At 38.3% G+C, this 27,863-nt stretch overlaps 1 protein-coding gene across 4 annotated transcripts; it reads right to left on the bottom strand.

The window, feature by feature from the left end:
- Positions 1-1,921: 1,921 nt before the first annotated feature.
- On the bottom strand, positions 1,922-27,619 carry TRMT11 (tRNA methyltransferase 11 homolog). Of its 4 annotated transcripts, none has more exons than XR_014581643.1 (13): positions 27,405-27,619; positions 26,438-26,503; positions 25,636-25,709; positions 23,842-23,923; positions 23,661-23,753; positions 22,854-22,988; positions 21,020-21,176; positions 17,040-17,120; positions 16,242-16,406; positions 14,805-14,877; positions 13,961-14,112; positions 9,973-10,093; positions 1,922-2,487 (listed from the first exon to the last, which is right to left on the bottom strand). XR_014581643.1 is itself a non-coding variant. In XM_083829033.1 (13 exons), exons 1-13 carry the CDS (start codon positions 27,480-27,482, stop codon positions 2,356-2,358), a joined length of 1,389 nt encoding a protein of 462 aa, XP_083685159.1. In that variant the 5' UTR covers positions 27,483-27,619; the 3' UTR covers positions 1,922-2,355. The 4 variants fall into 4 exon arrangements, 3 of the variants coding, with proteins under 3 accessions (XP_083685159.1, XP_083685161.1, XP_083685160.1); XM_083829033.1 differs by having other exon boundaries at positions 13,981-14,112; XM_083829035.1 differs by having other exon boundaries at positions 13,981-14,112; positions 25,629-25,709; positions 27,405-27,500.
- Positions 27,620-27,863: the final 244 nt, after the last annotated feature.

Genomic DNA, 27,863 nt, shown 5'->3' with positions numbered 1-27,863 from the left:
AGCCGCTTTCAGCTCCTCCCTCCCTCCAATTTGCTGCAGCACAACAAGGCGCTCCAAAAATAACGTTTATTTTTCAAAACTGGAAAATGGCACCAAACCACCCCAAAGGAGAGAATGACAACGGAATGAGTTCAGCGCGGGCTCCCGAACTGACCCTCCCTGCCAGGGACGGGAAGCTGGAACTTCACGGAAAGAGACTGAATGGAACCGGATCGAGGGAACGCGCCAGGAACCGCGGCCACCGGTGGCCAAGTCCTGTCGAAAGGATAACTCACCCGCTTGTCAGTCCTCTGCTAGAGGCAGCGCGAGGGCTGTGTCACGGCTCTGCAGCTACAAACGCCTCTGCTCTGCAAGCCTGCGCACACAATTGTCTGGAGCACGCACGTTAAATGCGGAGAAGTTTAGGGATCAGAAATATTTCCAAGTGATGGCTTTAATGTTGGGGATCAGCAGAGCTTGAACATCTGATTTCAATTCTAAGCTCTTTTTGATTAGTGGGTGTTTATGTAGTACCCCAAACACACTCCCAGCTTCTGTTCAAAAAGGTATTCTTCAGTAACGATAGAGCCGTTATGTATGAACTGCTAAACAGAGGCCGCACCACCACTGCTGAATGGTCTAAAAATTGGACCAAGAAGAGGAGAAATAAACTAAATCATTCTCTTTTAATAGACAGGGCCAGATTTGCCACTACCTTACATCTTGTATAACCATTTAGATCATGTCTATGTAGAGTAACTTTTACAAAAGTGAAGTTATAAATGCGTAATAAATCCATCTACAAAAATTCCTTGCCTCTGAAAAACAGAAAGTAATTTTAATTTGTAAAGTAATAAAGACTGAATGCCAAATTGTAATGCTAAAATTGAAGTCAGAAGTTACATGAAGACAGGTTTTCAGAAGCAGTTATTTTTTGATGTAATATTTGAAAGTGATCAATTCAAATTCTGCGTTTGAAAAATTTTCTGAGCTTTGATCTTGCTCCAAGTTTAGCCCAGAACAACTCTTAGATGACTGACGTTAAGAGTCTCAAAACAAAGTGATTTATAATGGAAACAGAGAAAATAAATCACTATTTCAGAACTACCTAAGACACCACAGATTAGATCCAGAAGGTCAGAAAGTTGTCATCGAATATTTGAGCTCTCCCTGTTGCAGCTGAGGACCACAACACAGAGAGGAGCAAATTGAATTAATGAACTCTTCCAGATACACAACGACTCATACTTCTTTGATATGACCAGGTTTTTGGAGAGACTCTTAAAGATCATAATCTACAAAGATCATAATGTGGCCACAGTCAGTAGCTTACAGCAAATTAAGAAGTGAGGCTTTCCCTGGCTGGAGCTAGCAGATACATTCACCAAGGCCCTGCTGAAGAGTATTTGGCCATATTTGACCACCAAAACGAGAAGAACCATTAACATCCTGAATTAATGGGCTTAGTGGTTTTCAAATGAGGTATTTTCATGATGGACATGGTACAGATTCAGCAAAGTTTTCCCTTTAACAACTACATCTTCAATTTCAAAGATTTGATTAGGCTTAATACCATTAGGGAACCATTACTGATTTTATGCTGTTGTTACTGCTTTAACTATCAGTTTCTGAACCAAAAATTGCAGACAGTTGGCTTGACCAAGAGTCAAGGTTTAGGAATGCAAGAGCAAATCCAAGGTACAGATGAGCTTCAGATGTGGACAGGCTTCATAGGGTTTAATAGGCTCTCCAGAGTTTGTCAGGTCACAGAGGCGTGTGTGCCTGTGTGCACACGTGTGTGCACACACATCTGTTTCTTTGTGTTTTTTGTTGTTTTTTTTTTGTTGTTTTTTTTTTAAACACTGCTGGACTCAGCCAGAGCAAATCAGAATACATATGAACAGTTACTGCATACAACAATTAAAAATAAAAACTCACAAACTTTTCTGTTTTACTGTATATCATTTAGAAAAAAAAAGAAAATGATCTTCACAATAAGCAATCCTTGATCACCACCACGTGTTTCTAAAACAGCCAGATGTTCACAGTTTAAGAAGCCAAATAATACTACTACTTTTTGTAAACGTTAATGGTGAAAGAACAATAATAATGGTTTTAGTCAATCATCATTATAACTTGAAAGTACAAATATAAATTAAATAAGACTCAAAAAAACTTGTACAATAAAATCTGCTATAAACAAAGCTAATTAAAAAGAACTGCTCTCAACCTGTGTTGTGGGCTTCATCTTGCTTTAAAATTAAAAGCAGTATTTATTTTTCTGAAGCATCCAAATGAATGTTCATATCCAGATGTCCTTACAAAGAAACACAATCTTCATTCTTTCCTCATTTTTTAATCTGTTTATATTGTATTTTACTTCTGGTTGTCTTTTTCTTCCTTGGCAATTCTCTTTGTCACACCACTGAAATACTTCTCACGAAAAGAATTGTGTCCCCTGTACGGCATGTATTGATCATCCAGCAAGTAAGAATTCTGATCTTGATCCTGCATGGCATCAAAATGCAAGTGTTAGTTTTTATGGCTGTGTGTTCAGCGTGCATTGCCATTGTTTTTCCTTCAGACTTTTTCAGATGATTACAAGCAAAAGTAAAGTATTATTTAAAATTTAATGGCAAACATTTAAATCATTCAACAATGCAAAAAATACAAAGCTGAACTTTTCATTCAGATTAACAAGAACACATACATCCTATGGAAAACTCTTAACATTTAACTTTGGCACTGATCAAAAACAAGCTGTAAGCAAACAAAGCAAAAAAAAAAACTCAACCCTTGCATGAATGAATGAAAGCAGAGTACTATGCCACACAAACTTTTATAAACAGAAATATAAAGATTAGTTTCCAGAAAAAATACCACCTGGAGAATTCAATCACTCATTTTGTAGAAAGCAGACAGAAACGGAAGGGGAATACGAATGATTAAAGAGAGTTCATACAGAAACTGAAGTGCTATCAGAGAATTTTTTCTTGTACAGAATGCACGTACTTCTGAAAATTAAAATTGATATAGTAAATCCCTACACATGACATTAGCCAAGAAAACAGTTTAGAAAATTGGCCCATTGTATGGGCCACTACATATAAATGTTTAGTTCATCACGTACTGTGGCTTTACACAATTAAGATACTTGTCAACTGATGTTTATCAATACTCTAAAATAAACAATACACCAACTTTTTTTCTGAGCACTAAAAACTGATGGCAACTTTTGAAACAGTTTAACACTTATGGTTGATGGCAGTTTATCACAATGCCAAGATAAAACAGAGATAAACAGCCTCACAAGCACAACTGAAGTGTGCAAAGAGAAAAAAACAAGCACACAACAGAACTAAACTTCTTTTCTACTAGATGTTTCTTCTTAATGCATCCTCATGGTTTACTGTAAATTTTTTAAGCAATGCTTCAGCATACAGATTGGTTCATTACTTCAGTATGCAGTTCAGGGTTATTCATTCATATTAAAAAAAAAAAGTTACTCTAGAATGCCTTAGCACAAGTAGCAGCAGTAACATGGAAGTAGATTTAAGTCAGTATTTTCATACATTTCCAAATGCTACCAACACTAAATGAACTAAATTCTAGTGGACATTCCCCTCTTCAGCTATTTTTTTTGCAGCCCTTCTGGGCTTTCACCTAGCAGGATCAACACCACGTCTTGCTTTGGGTATTTTAAAATGCATCCTAAAGCTGTGAGACAAAGATTTTTCAACACTACAAGACATTTGTGTGCATGTACAAGTGCCCTCTTCTGGACACAATGAGCTACTCTTATGAAGCAGTTCCCATCTGCTATCCTAGCTCAGATACCAGTGGAATGCCACTGGTTTAAATGAACTTCTTAAATGTTAAGTGCCATGTGCATATCTAACATGTAAAGCACATCTACCATCAGCATCCAGTTAGTTCTTTTTAAATATTGTGATGTTGAAAAATAGCAGGAGAAAATGACCTCAGAAAAGCCACTCCAGACACTGTACTATTGTCTTCTGGTCACCTGTGAGAGACAGGCATCTCTAAGACCATTCTCAGAGTCATAATCAATGCCTTTTAACATGTCCATGAAAAAAAAAATTACTACTGGGAGACAGGAAACAAGGAGGACTTAAGACACTTTCCTCTTACAGTCAGCCTGTAGCCACTTGTCCAGGTCTCCTATACAGTACCACGCTGAGGAAAAGAGCACTTGTTTTTCACCTGAATTTACAGGCCAGTAAACCCTCTTTGACCAAAGTGTGTGATGGATTTTCATACCTCTGGGAAGTGTTTTCATGATGATTTTACTTAATTCAGTTATTTTAAGAAATTATTTTAAGAAATGGATGGGATATTTGACCCTGAAAGGTAACGATATACAGGTCAACAGTACTTTTAACATAAAAGTTAATCCTTATAACCTCTAAGAGGTCACACATCTGTACTCCATTCATCTTGATTTCTTAAGTAACAAACTGCTGATTCAGGGTGAAGGGAAGAAGGAAGAAATGAACTAACTCCCTCTACCCCCAAGCTGGTGAGGACAAAGAGAGGATATATGTAAGAGAAGAAACTTCAAGAGGAGCATCTGCATTCATCAGATGGAAACACGCTTGGTGCTTCACACCACAGCACAATCAGTTTTGTAAATCCAGGCTTCATCAAAAGCTATGCAAATCTTTGCTTGCTAGATGAGAGGAGATCTGCAGTCAGGCACTGGTTTCTTGGAATAGCTTACAAAGAAAGCTCCTGGCCCACATCATAATCCCAGCTTAAGAGCTTCCATTCCCTATCTCTTCCTTACACAGACATGACTGCCCAATAAAGATGTTAATGGCTTTAAAGAAAAAGAACGGATTGGGAATGACTTCTTAAATAGGAAAAGAAAATAAGAAACCCTAAATTATCTGCAGATGCCACTCACTGTTGACATTTACTAATCAAAACAGTTTTACAGGGAATATGAGAACTGAACAAAGTAAAAGGAAGTCTTGGATTTCAAAGATTAATGATTTCTGAATAAATTCTAAGTTAGGGTATTTTCTATCTACACAGGGAGCCAAACAGGTATAATCTAAGCAATAGGGAAAGTCTGCATTCAGCTCCACAAAGATAAAAACACATCAAAATCATCTTCAGAAAAGCACTCTGACTATTTGGATTGGAATTTGCCTAGGCATCGAGCACCAGTTCATTTCAGTAAGGAAACCAGACAAACATCCTCACGTGAGCTCTAATTTGAGTGGTATGAACTGGTAGAACATGCACTCTGAATTTCTGGCAGGAATGCTTTGTAGTTAGAGAAGATCTCTTACAGAGGGTGGACGGGACACAGTAATGAACAAAGCATTGGACCAAATCCTGGGAATGGTTTCAGCCATTGATCATACCATGGTCAACTCCCTGGAGTGCATTAACAGTCCAGCCCAGTTAGCATACTTGTTTCTCCTTTCACTTGCCCCTTCTCCACTCCCCCCTTTTGTGTTAAAGTTTAAATTTGGGGAATGGAGTTGAACAATTCTGTTTTAACACATGTAGCCCCTTTCCTCCTCTTAACATGATACACTGGAAGAATCAGGAGTACTACTTGTGATACAACACTGCATCTAGGGATGACTAGCTTTTGCCACATTTGTTTTGGAAAAAAAAAAAGTATGCATAGTTTTCAAGGCATAAAGTTTGTAATTGGTTATTTGGCACAACATACTGAGACCTCCCAAGAAAGCATTTCCTTAGGCCACGTGCCAAGATTGATCAGCAATGATCAGCCTACTTGGCAGTAAGCCAGCTCCTTCCCCAGCCTACTGGTCCTACCACCAAGACAAAGCCTTCCTCCTTTATTTGTAGGACCGAAGATGTTGATTAGCCACTGGTCATTCCTTTTAAATCATCCTTGGTTCTCACTTTGAATTATTCAAGTTCTCAAAACAGCAGACTAATTGCAAACAGCAGTTATCACATAAAACTTCTGCTCTGAAATGTTTTACGATGACTTCTGTGACAACTGAAAACCAACAAAGCTCTTGCGAACTAGATGTTACCAAACTGCTTTTGTTAATTTGTGTTTTCAACTTAACACTGAGTTGTTCTAAAGACAACACTAAAAAAAATAAAGTTATCGTGTCCCTGATAAATAACGAGAGGTGGAAGAAAGAGAAGGGGGCTTGAAGATAACAAGAAAACTTTGTCTTTAAGTTTCTGCAGATACTATGCGCAAGTTTACAGATTTTTATGAATCTGGCACACCTTGTTTCAGCCTTTGGGCAATAACCCACATTCATTTTTTGTTTAAAAGATCTTCCTAGCCTTATCACAGCTTCCTACCACTCTACATCTGGTGCTGAACAGTAGCTACAGAAACCACTTGTACTAATGTTATACAGCTATAAACAGCACCGAGCAGTTCCCAAATCACAGATGCAGGGTCACATCCAGGAACAGACACTGTTAAATTCAGTAGGAAAATTTCTATGCTAGTAAAGACTCTGGAGCGACCCCATGACATGGAAATGCTGGACACATCCAGTGTTGTGGATTTGCATGCCCAACGCTCCAGGGCCTTTTCATGGGCAGTCATACAGACTTCATTTTTCAGTCAAATTTTGTTTCATCTCTCCCTGTAATTTCTAGGTGTCTCTCTTAACCCTTGTCAACTACAGACCTCTCCTTTTATATATAAATAAAATTTTATTTTTTTTTAAGTACTAATGAGAAACATTAAAACTAGGTAGCATTTACTAGCCAAATAGATGTGTTCTATTTCTTTAAGACAGCCAGCCAAGGAACGAAACAAACACAAGCAATTCTACAATGGCTGAAACAAACATTATGAGGAAATCCACAGCCTCTGAAGACAAAAAGCTAGACACACTGTAGTAAAGAAAGGGAACACCAAGTCACCCTACAGTTAAACACCGTTAGTAAGTCCATCCCTTCTGAGACAGTTGGTTGATCACCAGATACGGACTCCCAAGAACCCTTGTGATAATAACGCTTGTTAAGTTGTAAGTTGTTATACTCCAATTTTCCTGCTTATTAACTATTTACCAGTTATTTGACATTTAAATTTTTTTTTAAAAAGTAACAATTCGAATATAGATAGTAGAGATGAAGATCTTTCAGTCTTATATGCATATATTTTTAAAGGCTTTTGAAAAATAAACCAGAACAGTGGAAGATATATTTTCACTTGACTCAGTGTGGAAGAATTAGTTCAAACACCCTCTGACCTAAAGCAGAAGACTGGACTCCTAGAAGATTACAGGCGACAGACATTACAACACAAATCTACTCAGCCAACACAACAGCTCCTCATTCTTCCACTACCACTGTATTTCAGTTCTTATATGTGAATGGTTTAGTCTCTGGAGAGTGGAACTTGTGTTTTTACTGCTCCGAAAAACCTCTCTCCATAGTTCAATGAGGCTAGACTCACACAGTCCTGCCCACTGTAATATAAATTAGAAAGCTTTGTTTCAGGTTTAGAAAGATATTTAAGAGATCCACGTCCATTTAATACCAGCAGAAAGGCCACTGATACCTATACAAGAAGTAACACATCAGGCTAGTGACTTCTTATCTCATACCATTTCCATTTTGCTCCTCTCCCATTCCACTCATTCTTTGTTTCTCTAGCTCTTCTGAGTTTTAGAAGAATAGAAGTCACCATCTGCCTACTGCTAGCTGCCCTCTACAACAATTGCCTTCACGTACTTTATTATCATCATTGCTATAATTTAAGAATGGAGTGTGAGGGGGAGTTACTAATGATCACCACTGGTGTCCAAAAGTGTTAAAAGAAAAAGCAACTCTTCTGCTCATCTTGTGTACACATGGAAAAATCTATTCATATCAACATTGTGTTCAGTAAGAAATATTTTCCAGTCAGCATGATTGCATTATAAACTTCAAGAGAACACACTGGATGCTTACAAGTCACTCAGCTGTATACCAACTTTATATTACCTACTTCTGTGATGGTTTTAATCTAATATTTATGATCTTCATGCTTATGATTAATTACAGATCAATATTTCAACTAGACTTGTATTCACTTTTTACAGGCACTTTGGATTCCTTTATATCACAAGCACAATCAAATTACACCACCAATCTCACCTTCTGTAACTTATCAAATTTGTCTTCGGTTAAGAAGTTAGTGTTAATAAGGGAACTGAATTTGCTGTGAAATTTGCAATTCACTATTGGTGGCAAACAGTGGGAAACCGAAGGACTGCATAATGGCATTACATAATTTGTAAAATTTCTTAGTCACTTGTGAATACTCCACTAAGCTGAACTAAAAGAAATATGTAAGTTCTCGTTACAAACCAGTTTATTAAAGAAAATGGGAACTGTCTGAGATACAAATGTCTGTATATTCAGAATAACCCACTCTTTCACAGTAAAAACTGCCAAAGCTCCAAATACTTAATTTTATGATCATATCTCATGAGTCATAAGCATCCAACTCAAAAGGATTTTTGAGACGTTAAGACAGGAAAAAATATGTCCTAGAGAACCAAGAGAATATGAAGCATGTCAGGTAAGGGAAGCTGGGGTGGGAAGATCTTCAAGTAGTTAGATGCCAAACAACAAGACCCCAAACCAAGCAGGCAGTAGTTAAGGCGTCAATCTGTGTACTGTTATTTGTACAAGTTTTGTGCTATTAGAAACGATACACAGTGATTAGCATCTTTAAGTTATCTAAAAAGACATCTGGAGTCCACAGCAGAAGCACCTGCACAGTTTTATCTAGGCAGTAAGCCTGCCAAGTAGCATCAGGTGCTCAAAGCTAAGTGCTTCCAGACGTGAACCTGTCAAAGCACGTCCTGAAGAATACGTGATGCACAAAACAAGAATAACAAATGATGAAAGTCTATTCGCAGAAGGGTGAACATATTTTTAAAATTAGGACATCCTATCCTACAGCACCGGCAGCCGCATACCAGCTGGCATATAAAAAAATCCCGGCAGAAAACCTCCATGGACACCCTGAGACATGCATGCCAAAAAGCGTCAAAATTTACCCTTGTGGTTTGCTACTGACAAAGTTGGCAGCTCTGGCTCTGAACTCCACATACAGTGTTTTACAAAAATTCAGGTGTTGCTTGACAATTTCAGTCATCATTAGCATTATGAATATAGTGCTGAAATCCTGCTTTGTTATTTCTGCAAGCACCATGCAGACACAGCAGTCTGACAGCATCTCCTGTCATTTCAAATAGCTCTTCCAACTGAAAAGGAATATACCTAAGACATTTGCTCACCTCTTGCTTCTGTTTTCATTAAGATTTTGCTTCACACTGGTTTAGCATCTTTTTAAACAGTCTTAGCAGGTAAGAGAAGCAGCAAGAGCAGAAAGGAGACCTAAATGCAGTATTTGCCACACTCAGGGACTCCAGAAAAGAGCTTAGCGCGTCCCCTCTCAAGGACAAATTTAAACAAAAAAATCCTTGCTTCATTGTAATTATGTCACAGATACAATATTATTTCCAAAAGATATATTGTTTAGTCCCTTGTGGATTTAAAGATCACTCTAAAAATGAAGTAACATTTGAATATGGTTTACCAGTACTGGCAGATCCACAAAGTATCTGGCATTTAGTACTTACTTGGGCACCAAATCACACTTTGGAATCAATGGGAATTTAGGCATCTAAACTTCTCTATAGATCTGATTCACAGAGTTCAGTTTTCCAAGAAAAGAGTATGCAATTTCCATAAGCAAGCATAGTTTCATGCTATTAAGGGGCTTGCTCAGGACGAAAAGTTTATCACAAGCTGAGGAGAAAAAGGAAAACAACAAAACCAGTAGAGTCCCTTAAATCACTACTCAATTTACTTTGAAGAAATGTGTGACAATTTTACAAAAGCTGTCATAAAAAACTCAAGTGTGAGAGAAATGAAGATCAAATGCTGAATAGCACAAATGTTTCATGAATGCAACAGCTACCACTTTACATAATATAATCAAGAATTCAAGCTTACCTTGTATTCTTTCACCTTTTCCATGGTTATCAGGCGCCTTGACGTGTGGCTGGAAAGCATCTGCTCGCAGTTGCTAATAAGTTTCAGGCATGGGTGGCGGGGAATGATCTCTTCTGTATATCTGGAAGAAATAAACATTCAGAGAGTTGTAAGCTCATGAACTGCAACACTTGCATCTGAAACAAAATTCACACAGATTTTCACAAAATGGCTTACACTAGAAAGTTGCTGTGCATTTTAAATTAAGTTACCAGAAGCTCAGGTATTGGTGCTCAGAGTTCTTCCAATCATACATTCCAATCATCTTGTGACATTAAATGTGTAGAAGAAATGGAAATGTTACTGTAAAGAGTCCCCCACCCATATTTTATACACGTATTTACATTATGTTAATGTATGCATGCCTGTATCATTTCGAGGGGAAAACATCTCGCCCAATCAGAAATAATAACCCATCCAATCAGGAGCTGTGATTAAAACAAAAAAAGGATTCCACGGTCAACATAAATAAAAATGCAGCAACAAGAGACTTAACTCCACCTCCCTAAAAGGAGAACATTACACTTGAATTCCAAATGATACTAAACCAGCTCCTATAGCAATGACATTCCTGGAGTTCAGAAGATGATGCTGCAAATATATCACATTGTAATTGTCTTGTCAAATGATGGAAGACTTTTTCTAAACGGAGAAAAATCAATTAGCTTTTACCATCAGATGGTAGCAACATGGCTTGCAATTAAGCCTCGTCTATAGAGCCAAGCAGTTACAGTGTTTTAAATGACTTCCATCTCATACTATTTCCCTGTGGAAAAAGGGAATTTCCCTCCTTCTATTTCTCCAAATGCTGAAAGAAGTAATCTAAAATTTAAGAGCTTTGCATGAGACTGGATTATTAACCTAGCTTAATAATATAAAATGAGATGTGACATGATATACTGGAGTATAAGTCAGCCATGTAGTCCTCATTTTTGTAATAAGCTCTCCTATAATAGTTACTGTAACATGATACAGAAAATGGTATATGGGGTATTGTCAGTGACTAGGATTTTATATAAAATGCTTGCTCACATGATTCCCCCGTGGTTGGGGGGTCAACAGAAGTAAGACATTAAAAAATCAGAACTAAATTTTGGAACCAGTCACTGGAACTTAAAAGATACAACAGAGGAGTTTGCCTTTTTTCTTGTAAAGAAGTGGATTTTCTGCACTTTAACAAGCAGATGTGTTGTTACAGGTGAAAGAGAAGTAAAATCCAACATAACTGAAAATGGATTGTCCTGTATGTATGGCATAGGCTTGTGCATGACAGCAGGCAAGCCACAAATCGGCAGACCTGCAAGACTATTTAGACACACAAACCAGAGATGCATTGAAAAGACCATGCCAAAGAACCAAAAAAGCAGTACAAAAATCAAATTCCACTTATCTAGCCCTACTGACAAGACAGGGCCGTGATATGAACTTCTCTGGACCATAGTTTTAAGTTTGCTAACAGTAGCTGGTGGAAAACGAAGAACTCATTGGACAACCATGCTAACCCAGGATTTGGTAGAATAAGTTTCATGCAAGCTCTAGTATTACAATTATTTAACAATAATTTCATATGCTCAGTTGTTGACAAAGTATTTGTAGAAAAGAAGAAAAAAAAGTCATTCTTCACAAAATCCTGCCACAAACTTTTCACTTAAGAGAATAAAAACGTTAGTTCTGAAGCTTTAGCAGCCTTGCAAATTCACAAAGCACAAGTCGATAAAAGGATCCCTCGAGGAGCTGAGGGAAATCTTGACATTTCTTAATTTAAAGACAATAGTGAGCTGTTAAATTAATAAAACAATCCAAATACGGACTTGTATATAAATAAAAAACTAAAAGTACTGCATCTCTGCATCATTCCAAAATTTCCAGATAAGCAAACAAGCTTTCAGTCCCTTCTTGTGTCCAAAATCAAGGCATAACTTCTGCTAGGTCAAGTCAGAACATGCTTTTGACAAGGGAGAATCGAATGAATTCTCAATTCTTCTTTCTACTACACAAAACTTTTGATGCACCCACTACCACCAAACTGCCTGTCACTCTTACAAAGGTAGGCACTCCACCACAGTATCCTAAAAGTTTCTCTTCATAACCGTAATAAAGCCTGGCTGCAGAGGAATTAAAAGAATTCAGACAATAATGATTTCAATGTCAGATTGAAAGAGTAAACTTTGGAGTGAGATGCTATCTTGCAGAGTGAGAGATCATTATCGGCTTGTTAAAAAACCTTGTCTGTTAGCATTAATGCATATATATCTTTCTGCACTCCCAGCTGAAACTCAGAACATTATCAAAAGAGTAATACAGTAGCAGTGCTTTTAACAGAAACCCATTTTAATTTAGCTCTGTTTTTAATTTAAGGTAATACACCAGGATCTCAAATACCACATGAACCTGATGGCAGGTGTTGCCTAAGCATATTTGAGAGCACAATAAATTAGTAGCCAGCGGCTTATCCTTCCTCTACACTCTTGTTTTAACAGCTTCTCGTGTTCATCTTTACAACTGAAATTACGATAAAACGATGATACTGCACTGATACAGTGACTTCCATATTACAAACTTCATTGCATAAAGTCAATTCATACTTACGTGTACAAATGTACTGTTTAAGAGGCAATTCAACTAGAGTTTGAGAGAGCTGATGTCCCAAAACAGAAGCTAAAGTAGAACGAGAATGGGTAGCTCATAGTTATCTAAAGATAAACGCTGTATTCTGCTGTACAGAGGATGCATGCTCTTACCAATGTTCAAAGACTAGATAAAAAGCTCTGTTATCTAGACAAACAGAAGAAACATAACTCCAAACAGAGTTCATTGACATGGAAATCTAAGACCCTGTGTACTTGTAAATCCTATCAGGGTTAAAAGTATGTATAGAAAGACATTTTGAACAATGTGTGTAACACTGTTAATGGCACTCTCTGTTTTGCCTGTGAACAGTATTATATAAAAAAGCCTAAAATATCAATTATAGCATTAAAAAACAAACAAACAAAAACCACAAGCTATTAAGCACACTCTTCTGTTACTGAAGAGCACACAGAAATTTGATGTAATAGAATTGGCTTCTTTCATTTTCCAAATTTTCAAAACAGCATGTGATAATTATACAGAAGACTGTCACAAGGCTTTTTTGCACGGTGAAGTTAGGGACAACACCCACTTCGTCTATCAGTATAGCTTGGCCATACATAGGAACATAAGACAGTGTAGAAGCTACACTCAGTACACACCTACATCTGGGAGATACTCAGAAACAGTTACTGTACATCATCTCCCCACTTTACTATAAAACGTTTTTCAGGAAAAACAATAACAGCAAGAAAAACCCCAAAACTTATCTAAAAGATGCTAAACTCAGGTACGCAAACAGATGTCTCTTCTCTTAAACTCAATCCAAAGCTGCACTCCTGAGCAGACTGCATCCTGCAGTCTCTGCTGGCCTCTCTCATCCTTAACAGGGCTGCTTCCCTGTACTGCGAGAAGTGTACTTCTTGCCTCTCACTGCCATCTCTCGGTCACTTGACTTTAGATTTCTCAGAAGAAAGCTAAAATTAGTGGTGCCAAACCCCAAACAGCCAAGAATGTTCTCTTACAGGACCTTGTCATGCACACCTACTAACTACTCTAATACAAACACGTATTAGTAAGAGCCTTTCTACAACTACCTTAGGAATCCATCTGCACCTTAGAAGCCTAATTTTCTAAGCTTAAATCTCAAGCCATTGGACATGCATTTAAAAGGAGATGTGACAGCTTTTTCTTTTTGGTAAACAGGAATTATCGCCATTCAAAGACCTTATTTCAAAATCTACTTCCCCTCATATAAAGTTCTAACAATATGATGCCTGAGCATTACTTTTCAGCGCTAGCACTATGGAAGTTCCAGCTGTATTATGCCCAAATAATCACAGTTAGAATTTAGCATCCATTCTGACATGCTACATACCAGAAATCAAGGATACATACTCAGGCCTGTATATCGGCAGCCAGTAAACTAATCTTCCTCCCATCACCAGATATTCTGCCGCAAACTTCAATAGGTCAAAAAAGATATCACTCAGATGATAGTTCGATGAAATGAAGATGTGATTTTCTGTGCTAAACAAAAAAATCACAAGTGTAAACATAAAAGCACATGTAAAGCCTGCATTTTTAAATTATAAAAGAGTAGCACTACCTGAGATTTGCAAAACGACCTGGGTAAATTGAAACGTGTAACTTCTACTTTGAGGAATAAGACTTCCCAAATTCCCCTACTGGCTATTTACTCTCATTTTCAGTACTTCTGAAAGTCACTGAAACACAAGCACGTTGGAAATAGTTATTTTGCATAGCATCTTCCCTAAGGGCAATTTAGAGTAAAAGAAGACAAGAAAAGCCATGTAAGTGGAGAAGCCATGTGTTACCTGTGAAGAGAAAGGAGCAGTGGAAAACCAAGAGGGAAGGTTAAGCTGAAATAGAGGTACTCCATTTTAAACTGATTCTGCAACATGCAGGGCTTGAAGAGAACATTGAGAATAGGAAACACGGTATTGCTGGTTCACAGAGGTGAGATGCAGAATTTGAAATCCAGACACATACAAGTTATAAGCAGGTAAAACAAAACCAAAAGGATTTCAGGAAGTGACACATTGGTTTTGCAAACAGAACAAAAGGGGCCTTTCTTCTTTAATTATTAACATTTTTAAAGGTCTGACAGTCAACCAAGAAAAAAAATAAAGATTCTAAAACTGTGACTGGCTTACCATTAAGACATTTATATTGTACGTCAGACTGAGTAGCTTACTTACCTTCTTTCAGCTGACTTAACCGATTCCTTCTGTGAACCTGTTCTGCGAGTAGCTTCTCTGATACCATATGGTGCTATACAAAGTGAAAGCATAGTGCAGAGATGAGAAGTTCTGTCTTTGCCCAAATAACATTATACAATTATGCTATACATATAAAACAATGCATAATCTATGGCTTATACGTTTAGGAAAAAAAAAAATTACAAAGAAAGTTGGTAAGGGTAAGATCCAAAGAATTGCTTAAACACTGTTTCAAAGAAAGCCTTTCAGCTGTAAGAGGCTTCTAGCATACTAGATGTTAGCTACAATACAGAAAATGCTTTTCTGTTAACAGTTTTGTTCATTAAAAATAATCCTTACGTTTTCAACATGTGACAAATAATCCCATCCTCTTGTTCGACATAAGCAAACACCTCTGCTATAGCACTTGGCTGATCTTTTTCAAAACGACATTGTATAATTGGAATTTCTTGCCAGCACATTCTGCAAATGGTAATTCTCATACAGATAAGAGCAGCCAGAGGTGGCTTTTCTTACATGTTTCTGCAAATTTCTGATAGCATAACATGCTTATTTCACGTTCAACACATTTGTTTTTGTAAGACTCATTTCAGTATTTCAGCATGGAAGCACTAATGTCACCATGTTGTAAATACAGAAGTTTCGACACAATTCACAAATTCAGTTCTAAGTAACGTTAATATTCTGCATTGTCTTATTTTCAAACAGGCCAAATACAAATCAAGGAGCAACCCACAGAGAAAAGTCACCCTCCCTATTCCTAACTAATATGAATTTATCATAGTATGAGCCAGTACTAGACATCAGAAATTACTCTATCAAAGTCTTCCATTTATTCCCTTAGCTTCTACTCCTCTCAGGCAAGACAAATGGTGTTAAGCACACAGGTTTCTAGAAGAACAGAGGATCCTTTCAAACTCCTAGTGCTTCCAGCTGTTAAGTGTATCGTAAATGCATTAAACTCTCTCTTTGGAAGCACTCCAATAAGTACTTAAGATAAGTCTTCAGAGTCCATCAGACTCCAGTGTGCTGCAGATCAAGTCCTAAAAGCAACACAGACCATTCTGGTAAGAAGGCTCCACGCATCAGTAACGTTATGCCTTTACTGAATGAGACACATTCAAAGGATGATTTTCAGCCATATCGATTTTCACTGTCAGTCATAATATTGTCTCCATGGAAGACAGCATTATCTCCAGCTTTGTTACACATTTATAACTATCCTTAAAATAAATGCAGAGATGTCAAAATGCAGATCCAGTTTCCACAGTGCTGAATTCAAAGGTCATTTTTGTAACATGGAAACTGCAGATCTGAGCACTCATCGAGACATTAAATCAATACACATATGCATATACCTAGGCAATAATATTTGAGTCATTGTAATTAGGCAACAAAAAGCATTAACAAACTTACGATCTGTAATGATTGCATCAAACAGCATCCCTTTTCGCCATACTGGTCGTGAAGAATCAGAAACTAGGGCATCAAGGTAATACTTCTCTAAACCGTACTGTCGGAGATTAGCTCTGATATTTTCATCTGGCCCTCTCCATTTCTGGTTCTTTCTGCTTGCCTTGCCTGAGAGAGAAAGGAAAAAAAAAATCATCCTCAACAACAAAACCTTTCATATAAATGTCACACAAAACAAGCGTTTATCTCCTGCCTTATTCTACTCACCAACACAAGTATTTGTGATAAAATAAACTTTGTACACAAAAACAAGACATAATGAAAACAGATGAAAAATAATTCCACTGTACCATCTGTATAGGGTGTCAAAGAACACATTTTTTAAAATGTTGGTTTATTAAATGTCAACTTTGGAGAAGCACTATCCATCAGTCATAATCCTATGCAGGAAATCATTCTAATTTGCACAACAGTTTTTCAGAGAAGTAAGAATGGGACTAGGCTTGCTGGGTTTGGTTATGTAAAAGTGTTCCTACTTCACAGAATACGAAAGCACATAGCTATTGTCATTACTATTTTGAATTTTGTTTTGGTTTTCATTATTCCTTTTCTCAAATATTTAGTGCTTAAAAATTAACAGAATAGCTCAGCTAAGACACACGTAAATTGATCAATAAAATTACACATGAACAAATTAATCCTGGGAAAATTAACGTTGCTTTAAAATGCACTACCTGCTATCATCAGAATTCTTAAATTCCAAAGAGTAAGATCTCAATGGCTTAGAAATGTGTAACATACCTAATCCATGGATTGTGTTGTAATCTATATCAGTACCACATACATATGCTCCAAAGTGTGCCGAGGAGATAAGGAGGCCACCTATAAAGGGCAAAAAAGGGGAAAGGTGTAAATTGTTGTTATGAATGTCATCTGTGTTAGGATTTTTTCCTCAGGAGCGTCAGGAGTTTACAGAAGTAGAGCACTAGACTCAAAGCTAAGCCCAAGAAAAAAAAAATACAACTATAAAACAGTGAAAATCTCTACACAATTAAAATCAGAGATGCTAATACTAAATCCCTTCTCTGTTATACATGATCTTCCTATGCCACTCATCTCTGGAGACTTTCTGAGGAGTTTGTTTGTAGCTTTCTGTATTTAAAGCAATTAGACCTTCTGAGCATTACAAGAATCAAAACTGTTAATTCTATTTTATAAGCACTTCTAGCAAACAATCTGAGAAATTACCGCCAAAAAAGGCAATATTACAGCACCTATTCTCAAAGTTAGTCTCCTTAATTATGTCAAAAATTAAGCTTGTTTTGTACGTGGGCAGTCAGTCCCTTATTAGGAAGCAATGGTAAAGAACCTCAAAAATATAAATATCCCCACTGTAAATGTCAGTATCAAAAAAGTTTCCTTGTTTTGCTAGTTGAGAGCTATATAGAGATGCCTTTTTTTTTTGTGTATGCTGCTATTTTGTCAACACATTTATTAGTTTACTAATCTAGCAATAAAACTAAGTTTGTTTACTATTTTTGTTATTTACTACTGTGATCTGCATTTCTAATTAAAAAAACTGCTAAAAGCATGTGTGGTTTCCCCTTGAAACTGGGCAACTGCGGAATAGCCCCCAGAAAAGAGCACCTCCACTAAGTCTTTAACAACTTCCAAACAAAAAAAAGGATGGATGGCAGAAGATTATCAAAGAATTGTGCTGTTAATCAGAAAGTACACAGCTAACAGAACAGTTTACAACTGTACTGTAACCAAGAACTTGGCTGTGAACCCCACATTACTGATGCCATATGCTTATGGGTAGAAGCAGTCCCACTAAAACGAGGGGCACAATTGCTGCAAGAAGAGAGCTCACCAGCACTAGGAGCACGCAAGCTGCCTGCATGGATGACACGAATTCTTGCGTTCACTGGCGGCCTGAAAATGAGTGTCTCAGGCAGCTGCATTGCCCCACACCAACCACTCCGCACCAGCAAGTCTACAACACATTCTGCATGTACAGGCTAAAGGTCCTACATGGGGCACTAGAAAATTCCTGCATTGTATGCTAATAAACTACCAAAACTGAAGGTGAGGGAGAAAAAAATAATATGGTTTTCTTGTGAAATGGATCAGGGAAAAGCAAGGTTACTCACCCCATAGGAGTCACCCATTTCCCTTCTCGGCTGTAATCCCTCAGAACAGATGGGCAGTACCTCCAGAGGGTCAAGACAAATTTAGCTATCCCTGACCCCAACAAGTATGGCATACCACCCAGTCCTATAAAAAAAGTAAGAAGAAAGTACTTTGCCCATCTAAAAATATTTTTAATCACATAAAAAAATGAGATAGGAAAGCATGAACTTATAGCTTTTATATCTCAGCTGATACTAGTTCAATTTTGTCCACAGAAACTTACATAGAAACTTAAATATTCTAACTGGGCCAGCGCTTTGACCTATCCTATATTAAACAGAGTATGTTAAGGGTTAATCAGATGACCATTGCGTCCACTGACGGCTATTAACCTAATGACAATGGCACAGAACTTCATGCCTTTCTATTGGATAGTGTCTTTTTTTCCTATCTCTTGAGCATAGATGAGGGTCTGGTCACATCACTTTCCTCCACGATGTCGAAGAATAAAATTGTGTTATTTGCAATTATACAGCATCATGAATTGGCAAAGGGAAATTAGGGACAAACATCTTCCCGAGGTACGAGCAATAGGCTTACTGGGGTAACAAGAACAAATTGTCAAACAGGACAATACAAAATATTCAGATAAAAGACTTGATTTCTTCCTCCAGAAACCTCCAGGGGGGAATTAAGTCTCTTAAATCAGCCTAGTCAAACGCACTTTTCATTCCAAGGACAAATTCCACTTGTCCATTATTACACTAATCTAGAAGACTTGTTTGGCTCATGTAGCAAAACCAGTTTGCTTCCAACAAGCAAGCACCATTTTGCAAGGCTGTTCTAACCTAGTAATATTTATTTTTAGAGCATTAAAAAAAAAAAAGTGAAGAAATCCATCCAGGTATTCAAGCTGCATCAGTGAAGAAATTTGAACTACAGTTTCTTCAAAGTACTCCTCAAGTACCAAAGGTACATTCCTTCCAAACTCATAAGCTCAAATTCACTGCTTTATTCTCAACTCTAAACTACCTTCCAAAATTCCTGTGATAGCTCATTACTGCACCTGACAACCTTGAAAATCCTATAAAGGACCTCATTAAACTATTGAAATTCCTGGATCCTATTCACCAAGAGCAGGTGCAAAAGAAGTGACACTGTTTAATTATAAATGCAGTTTTCTGACTGCCTTACCCAGCATCTCTAGTGTCCCTGTGTACTGTTAATCTCAAATCTGTACATTGCAGATGTTTACTGCAGTAAAACTACAAAATTTTTAATTCAAATCACTGGGCAGTTTGGGGAGAATTTTGTGTATGCTATACTTTTGAACTGAATCACTTGAGTCTTAACATTCAACATTAATTTCTATAGCTTCACCATTTCTATGCAATTTTTCTATCTTTACCCCTTCATTTTTTTCTTCATTTTCACTCCCAAGAAAATAATTTCTTTCAGAGAACTTTTTGTGCTGTAGGTTTAGCAGATAAAGAAACAAAACTACTAACACCAAAGTGAAACAAACTGCTTACAGATGAACTAGAGGAATTTTGTCACCCTTTCAAAGAGTACTACCCAAACCCAAGAACAAGGAGGATGAGTAAATGTCGTAAGAAATTATTATGCATGCAAAAAATCAGGTTGTATATGAATACAAATATTGAAGACAAACACATACAGTTTACTGAAGTCCTGTGTTTCTGAAAACACAATATTCCTATTGTGTTTTCTGTGTTACAAAGAATCCACATGCTAATAAAAATTCGTCCTGCTAGTGATGCTGTAGTGTTGCCTTCGCTCTCCCTAGCACCTTTGTAATAATTTCTGCAGTGAATTTTCTTCATCCTCCTACTAAGGATTTTTAATTGTATGTGGCTCACGTGGTCTTAATGGTCAAACTTTAGCAAAATCCAGGTCAGCAACACAGCCTTTGTTTTTCTTTTCAATAAACTACTCAAGATAGCTTAACATGATATTCTCTTGTGTGATTAAATGCCACAATCTGACACCATGGATCTTTTTCAACTACAAAAAAGTTGAGTTTCCCTTAAGTAAAAGGTACTTCTATGGCATGCGGACTAATATGTGGAATAAAAGCTCCCCCTCCTGGTTTAACTAGGAAAAATCTCAACTGGAGTGAATAAATGTTGTGAACAGCATTGTCCTAAAGGAAAGATGCAACAGCACAAGGAGCCCATCACTGTTGAATTCTGTGACCTAACAACTGCTACATTGTGTTACAGGCTCAGAAGTGCCCTCAGCACTTCTCAGAAGAGCCACCTCCAGGGATGCTACTCCACACAACATTCTGAAAGTTGCTGCAGGGAATGTTGGAGCCAAATTTCAGTTCTCAGTCACTTTGGATCCTAAGTGGTCCACAATACACATGAACTGGTGTTTAAACCATGTTACATTTTAAAAAAAAAAAAGTTAAGATTATTTCACACATCTGAGAAGTCTGTTTGCATCTGAAATTGGTCTCCTTCCCCTAAAATCCCTTTCAAGATTCACTTTATGACCCCCATGTTGCTTTTGGTACAATCTCTAATGTCAGTTGAACGCCTGAAGCTGCTGCGTCAGGTAGGAGGTGTTGTAACACCACAGTGACACAATCTCCCAGATTTTCCCTCCAGTAGAAAAGAATATACCTGTTCCAACAAAGGGGTCATATACAATATCGTTGGGTTTCACTCTTCCATGATTTGCCATAATGAAAGACAGGCAGGCATCCATGCTAGTATTTCCAATAAAGTGTCTCTTTTTTACACTGTAGGACTCGATGAGTTCTCTTTGGCCATCTGCAATCTGTTGAAAGATTTGAAATCACCATCACGTCTTAGATACAAGAGATAAGCAGACTGATGGACTTGCTTAACTGACACTATCCAACAAACAGCAAACTCGTCATTTCATAATACATCATTTTGCTTTCTGCCTTCTGCAAGTATGACAGACTTCTTTCCAAGCAACAGATATCTTGATGCAATACCTAGATAAATACTTCAAGATAGAGATCAAAAATATACAAACCATTTGTAGTGGAAATTATTCTAAATAAATAAATATTAGAGCAACTTTGCTATTATTCTAGGTATCAGAATCACAATTCCTGGCAATTCAGAGTTAAAAGAACTTTAAAATATTAACAAATAAAGTACTTGTAAACAAGTGTATGCACACAGGTTAAGGTCACACAGAAGTTTGATCTTCACCAGCTTTTCTGTCATGCACAAAATCTAAATTTAGGATAGCATTGACAGATCAGGATTTACTGGAAAAACAGACAAGGCCCAAATGTTATTATTTTTTGTCCATCAGACTTCCAAAATACATTGAAGATGACCAAAACAGTCCGGAACTGAACACGTTCAAAAGCTCTTCCAACACAATTCTCTGACTCAGGCCACCATCAGTTTTACTGGGTAAATAAAACACATTTCTCTAAGTTTTCCAGGTTGGTTTACCTGTCTTTGAACATTTAAGGAGTCCAGCACAGGTGGGACAACAGCTGCACCATTGTGCACTATTGCCACAACACAGGGTGCTATCAAGTTAATCACAGGCATGGAGAGTATTCAGAGGCACTAACAGGTAATGCAGGCTTCTAACTTCTCACGCAGCTATCGTTATACAACCCCCGACCACAGCTGTGCATCCTCAGCAGAGATTCTCCTCCCTTCTAACTGCTCTTGACCCAGGGCATTCCAGAACATAGTTTTCAATCAGTCACTGGTGTCATTCTGTAAGATGTCCTCTGGGGACCCACATTTCCCTCACAAGATATAAAAGACCAGATTCGATTTCCTCAGAATATCCTAATTATACAGAAGGTTTGGAGCGTTTACCAGCCAACAGACGAGAACATTTGCAGTAAGTACCTCAGATGACAAACTCTAGACAGCTTTTGAAAATGACCCTTACTGTGTGTGAGCAGCACAGCACTGTCAGTGCCCTCTCACACGTGCACTGACTTGTGGGCTGGACCCACTGTGGTCCAAAGTCTCAGCCCGTGATAACTCACAACTACATGGTAACTGCTGAGTCCAAAAGCTCAGTCCATACCTTTCTCTTGAGGCACTCATCAGGACCACCTGAAGCACTTGCAGAATGCTCCAGCAGGGCTGATGCAAGTCAGCATGGTGGCAAACCATCTACTGTTCCTGTTAACATTTCTTCACATTTTGAAACAGGTTGCTGGTGCTTTTAGCTTCACCTGGATTTACAATACCATAGCTGTGTGGAGACATTGGTGCTGTTTACAACCATTTTTTCCACCTGTTTTTACATTGCTAAATGAAACTGCTTTTTGTTAGTCACAGTAAGGATTTTCAAGACTTGTATCACTGTTTTATGCAGTGATATATTCAGTCATAGTTATACTTTATGCTTCCATTAAAGCTCAAGGCAACTTTTACATTTTAAATTGAAGAACACTCTTCTGAATACACAAGCTCAAAAACTGAAGCAACTGTACTTACGCACCCATCTACCAAAATACAGATCAAAGGGCTCTTCTGGAACATTATTAGGGTCCATTCCATAATCTTCCAAAATCCAGAAGACGTGTTCTGGATTCTTTAAATTTACTTTTCCGTTGAATGGCAGAAATTCAAGAGCCTATGCAAAAAAAAAAAAAAAAAAGAACAGTCTACACATTCTAGGTCAAGTTTTTAAAATACGTGTCCCCCCAGAAAAGAAAACCTAACCCCCCTAAAATTCTACAGAATCAACAGTGACTAAAAACAGAGCGTGGAAAAGCAAAAACAGTAACTTAGAAAAAAATCCTAATTAAAATAGTGATGTAATTAGGAGGAGAACACAAGTACAGACAGAAACATAAGGACAGAACAGAAAATTGGCAAACAATCCACAGCTTGCAACTAAAGTCAGCGGACCGGCTGTTCCACATAATCCAACAATTAATGTCTAATACGGAGATAAGAGATTTTCTTAAAACTGGCATCTAACTCTCTATGAAACTTATAGTTCTAGGCCATAAGCCTAAATTTCTGCATCTATAAATCAGCAATGTGACAGTTGTTTGTCTTTATATATGCCTTATGTGATCTGCCTAGGAAAAAAAAACAAACACAAAGGCAGGAATTCACGGACATGTTAAGTCAGACAGAAAGATCTCATTTACAGGTGACGAGACATAAGCTGTAAACTGCTTTAAGATATTCAGGAAACCCCAAATTCAATACATCTTAGAGAATACTGATAGCATTGAATAAGAACAACATAAATAGATAAAAATAAATGTTGATGGTACCTTAAACATCTACTTACATCTATCTTCTTTATTTTCTGTGCTTGGGTCAGTGTTTTATTAAAAGTATGAATACGTATTTTGTATGTAGAGTCGGGCTGTAGATATGGAAGCTGAAAAAATGGCAAAGATTCTCATTAATACAGTTGCAGTGTTAACTACTGTGAAGAAGAAAACAGTTTTAATTCTTCGCATGCATACCATCTTGTCCATTGGGTAGTTCTTCAAAGATGCATACAGCTCCCCTGCAGACCTGCCATGACCCCACAGTTCAAATATAGACCTGAAAATACCAATATTTTTAGAGTGCGGTAAGACAGAAGTGGCGAAGGGGAAGGGAAGAGGGAAATGCCTTACAGACACTCCTTCTCACCAATCCTTCTTGGTCAACATGCTTAGGCTTCATGGGGGTAAAGGACGATGTTATTTATGTCTTAGCACACATTTAAGTTTTGTTCTGAACAGGGAAATACTTTTTCTTTTATCCTAAGCTGATGCATCAAAGATGCTTTTTTGTTTGGTCTGTCTTATGTAGCCAGAGATATAATCAGTGGTTCTATCCCATTTGAAGATTTGGCTAAGATGTTTGACATTTTAAGATTTTTTAGCACTATGCTGTTTCTTACACTTTTGTTGTTTCCATATTGCTGGCTTCAATGAAAGCATTGCCTTGGAAGATGATAGAACTGATGCTACTGCAGTGAAGGCACACCACCACACACCACATCGCAGACCTTCCCTCCAGCATTCAGATATCCCAAGTGCCCTATCCATATCAAAGAAAAAAATCCTACAACCGGAACCCTCGTGGCACTGCATATTGTTAGACATTCCTATGTGTATTTGTAACACACACCATACACAAAGACAACCTTTAAGGATCAGCGGTGGCATGCAGTACTTTTACAAGGATGGTGGTTGACTCCCTAAGGGAAAAACTTCCCAGCGTTCAAAGATTTAGCTCACTCACAGAAATGTAAAAGAGAACTACACTTTACTAAGTGACAAGGGTCAGTGGTAGGCCATTTAGTTACAGTATTCCTTTCCTGACAAATATTTAGGGCTACGTTTCTAACCTGCATTTACCCTGAAAAAAGAGTAAATTTTAACAGTGTGTAACTTCTTCTTAAAGCATCTGTTTCTATTTACTTTAAGAATTTAAACTATATTTATAGATGGAGCTATGGAAAAGCTAACAACATAGGCTATACTAGGGACAACCAAGTATTCATCTTTGAGTTTTATTTTGCTGTTGGAGAAGCAATTCAGGCTCACTTCTTACCTTTACACTTAATTATCTAAAAAATAAAAAAATAAAAGCCCACAACATGCTGCTGAGAGTTTATTTAGATAAGTATATGCTTCAGAGCTTTTAATTTTCATTAGCAGTGCAATTGAGATGCTCCAGCAATCTTATGCTAACGTAACTCCCCATAGGAGGTAAAAGGGCAGAAAAAAATAGTGGGCAAGTCGTGCTTTCTACATAAAATAAGCATACGACAGTTGTATGTATTGTTTGAAAGAGCATGCCATATAGAACGCCTGTAAGCTGTTCTGTTGTGCTTTAATTCCTCAGGCACATATGACAAGGAATATATATCTTCTCATACCATTCCCTTCTAAACTTGATTTTCAGTTTTTACCTATCACTGTTCTTATCTTTTAATTCCATATGTGTTTTAAAATGAGCCACTAACTAAACAGTGTTCAAGTCAACTGGGAAGTCACTGACACTACAAGACGAGTACTGGCTCTGCAGTGAAAAACAGTGCTTCAAGACCTGGTGCTGACTGTAAATTAAGTAAAAAGGACAGGCATACTATGTAATCGGTCCTATAGGGTCCGACAATACTTCTTTATTTCTAGAGGTAAGCAGTGACTTAAGACTTAGGACCCCGTAAGTCTTAAGACTCCATACAAAATTAATATTTTCCCTCATATAGTGAAAGTTTTTTACAGCCTACTTTATCATTTTCAAGATTTTTCACCTCTTACTTTGCACATACTGTCCGTTTCATTATTCTCCTTGCCATCTCTTCTGAAGGAATATTGAGAATCCAAAACGGAGACTGAAATAAAAAGAAGATGAGTGATGCAAATGCCTACCTGGAGGATGTTACATGTATTACACAATTACACAATTCTGTTGTATCAAAACAGAACATACATGCTGAAGAAAAAAAACACGTTAACAGTACAGGGAATGTGAGGATAAAACATTTAATTTAAGGTAAAATTAAATCTTGGTTGAATAGCCAAGAACCTTTATTGCAAATTCAATTTCCCCACCATATCTTAGATTTGGTAAAAATATTATGTTTGTTTACAATTTTCTCGATTATTCATCCTCTAAGGAATCATAACACCTACTTAAACAAAACTAACAACAAAAAGCTAGTAATGTTTTCTGACTAAGCATTGAGACCAGAATCATATAGCTTGCCAGCTTCACTTTTTTGGATATACTGTCTCATCAAATTAGAGGTAAACACTAAATTCACACGGCCTACTAAAATGCGTTCATGGTTCAGCTATTCTGAAAAGAAACGAGCCTCCCAGTAGATGGCACAATTTCTTTCTATATAGCTAAGTGAAGACATCCTGATGTGCTTTTTGTGCATCTTTTCCTAAACTCAAAATCTGAGCTGAAATTCAGAATTGCTCATTTTTGGAAGACAGCTTATTTTCCTAAGAAACTTCAAAATATATTCGGTTACACACTTTAAATAAAAATATCATAAAGGGCATATTTGCATATCATACATGCACTCAAGTAAAATATTTGGTCCCCACTTACATTTACACAAATTTCCTGCTGATCGCTAAATTGTCCACCATAGAGCGAGAGCAAAGATGTTATTTCCTAAAGTGAAAATAAAAAGGTCAGGCTTTAGGAGTATTCACCAACATTTTAAACTTTATATATATATGTATGTATCAGAGAAAGAACAGCATATTACAAGTTTTAATGCAGACGTGACCTCTACAGGGATTATAAACAAAAACTTAGCAATAGAAGAAAGAATGGCATTTACTACGGATTTATTGTGAAAACCAACAATGAAAAAATCTTAGCGTAATTGTGTGGCTAGGGCAGAGGTTTACAATTAAATTCAGCTCGTATGTAGTACTTACGAGATGAAAAAAAATAGACTCTTCTGCTGTAAAAATAGCTGATTGTATTTCTCAGAACTCAGCTGCAAATGAACAAGTTACTGACAGGTTATGCAAAGCTGTACAACGTACAGCACAGTAAGATCAAACGCAAGATTTCAGTAAGGAAATCCCAGTGTTTTCCATTCCCGCATTCATCTTTCGCTGCTGTTAATACTGCCTAAAGGAAAGCGACAAGAAGCAGAAGCGCAGAAAACAGGGCCTGCGAGGAAAGACTTAGAGAGACGGAGAGCGGGGCGATAAGGATCTCTCCGCGTGCTAAAGCTTGCCGTGCTGAAGGAAGGCAATGACTGGGTTTGTTTACTACGCAGACGACGAGCAGCAGCCTGGGTCAGGCACTGGGAAGATCCCTGCGAGAGGAAAGACAGCGAGGTGCTGGAAGGGGTTTGCCTCCACAGCTTCCCCCCTCACGCAGCGTCCCAGCCTCCCACTCCAGGCTGCGCCCGGCCCCGCGCCCCGGCCCCAAGCGGCGGCCCCGAGGAAGGCGGCCGCGTCCTGGGCACGCCGCCCGCCCCCGGGCCGTCCCCGGCTGCAGCCGGGGGGGAGCCCCCGAGGGCAGCGCCCCCCCCGCCCGCCCGCGGGGCGCTCACCGGCAGGCGGAACTCCAGGTGCTCCTGCGCCAGCAGCAGCAGGAACCGACCCAGCGGCACCGGCGGCCGCGCCGCCATCTCGGGACGGCTCCCGCCTCCCCGCCCCGCATGCGCCGCCGGGCGGGCCTGGCCGGCTTGGCTCGGCTCGGCACGGCACGGCACGGGAAAGGAAGGGAAAGGAGCTGCCCCTCGGCGCCCCGCAGGGGGCCTGAGGCAGCGGTGGCTGTGCCCGGCCCCCACCCGCCGGAGCTGCCCCGCTAGGTGACGGGTGAGCGGCGTTTGTCTCGGCTTCGCCTCAGCCTTCTGCGGTTTCCGTGTGTGTCGGTACGCGTGTGTAATTTGTGACTAATTAAACGTACGTCTAATTGCGTGGTGTTTTTTTTTTTTTGTGTGTGTGTGTGTGTGTGAAGCAGGGTGGCGGCTGTGACATGGGTGTAGAAGCGGAGCGTTCCTAACAGA

The sequence above is a fragment of the Anser anser genome (genome assembly GCF_964211835.1).
Source record: "Anser anser genome assembly, chromosome: 3".
Lineage (NCBI taxonomy): Eukaryota > Metazoa > Chordata > Aves > Anseriformes > Anatidae > Anser > Anser anser.
This window is presented reverse-complemented; position numbering and strand designations above follow the sequence as displayed.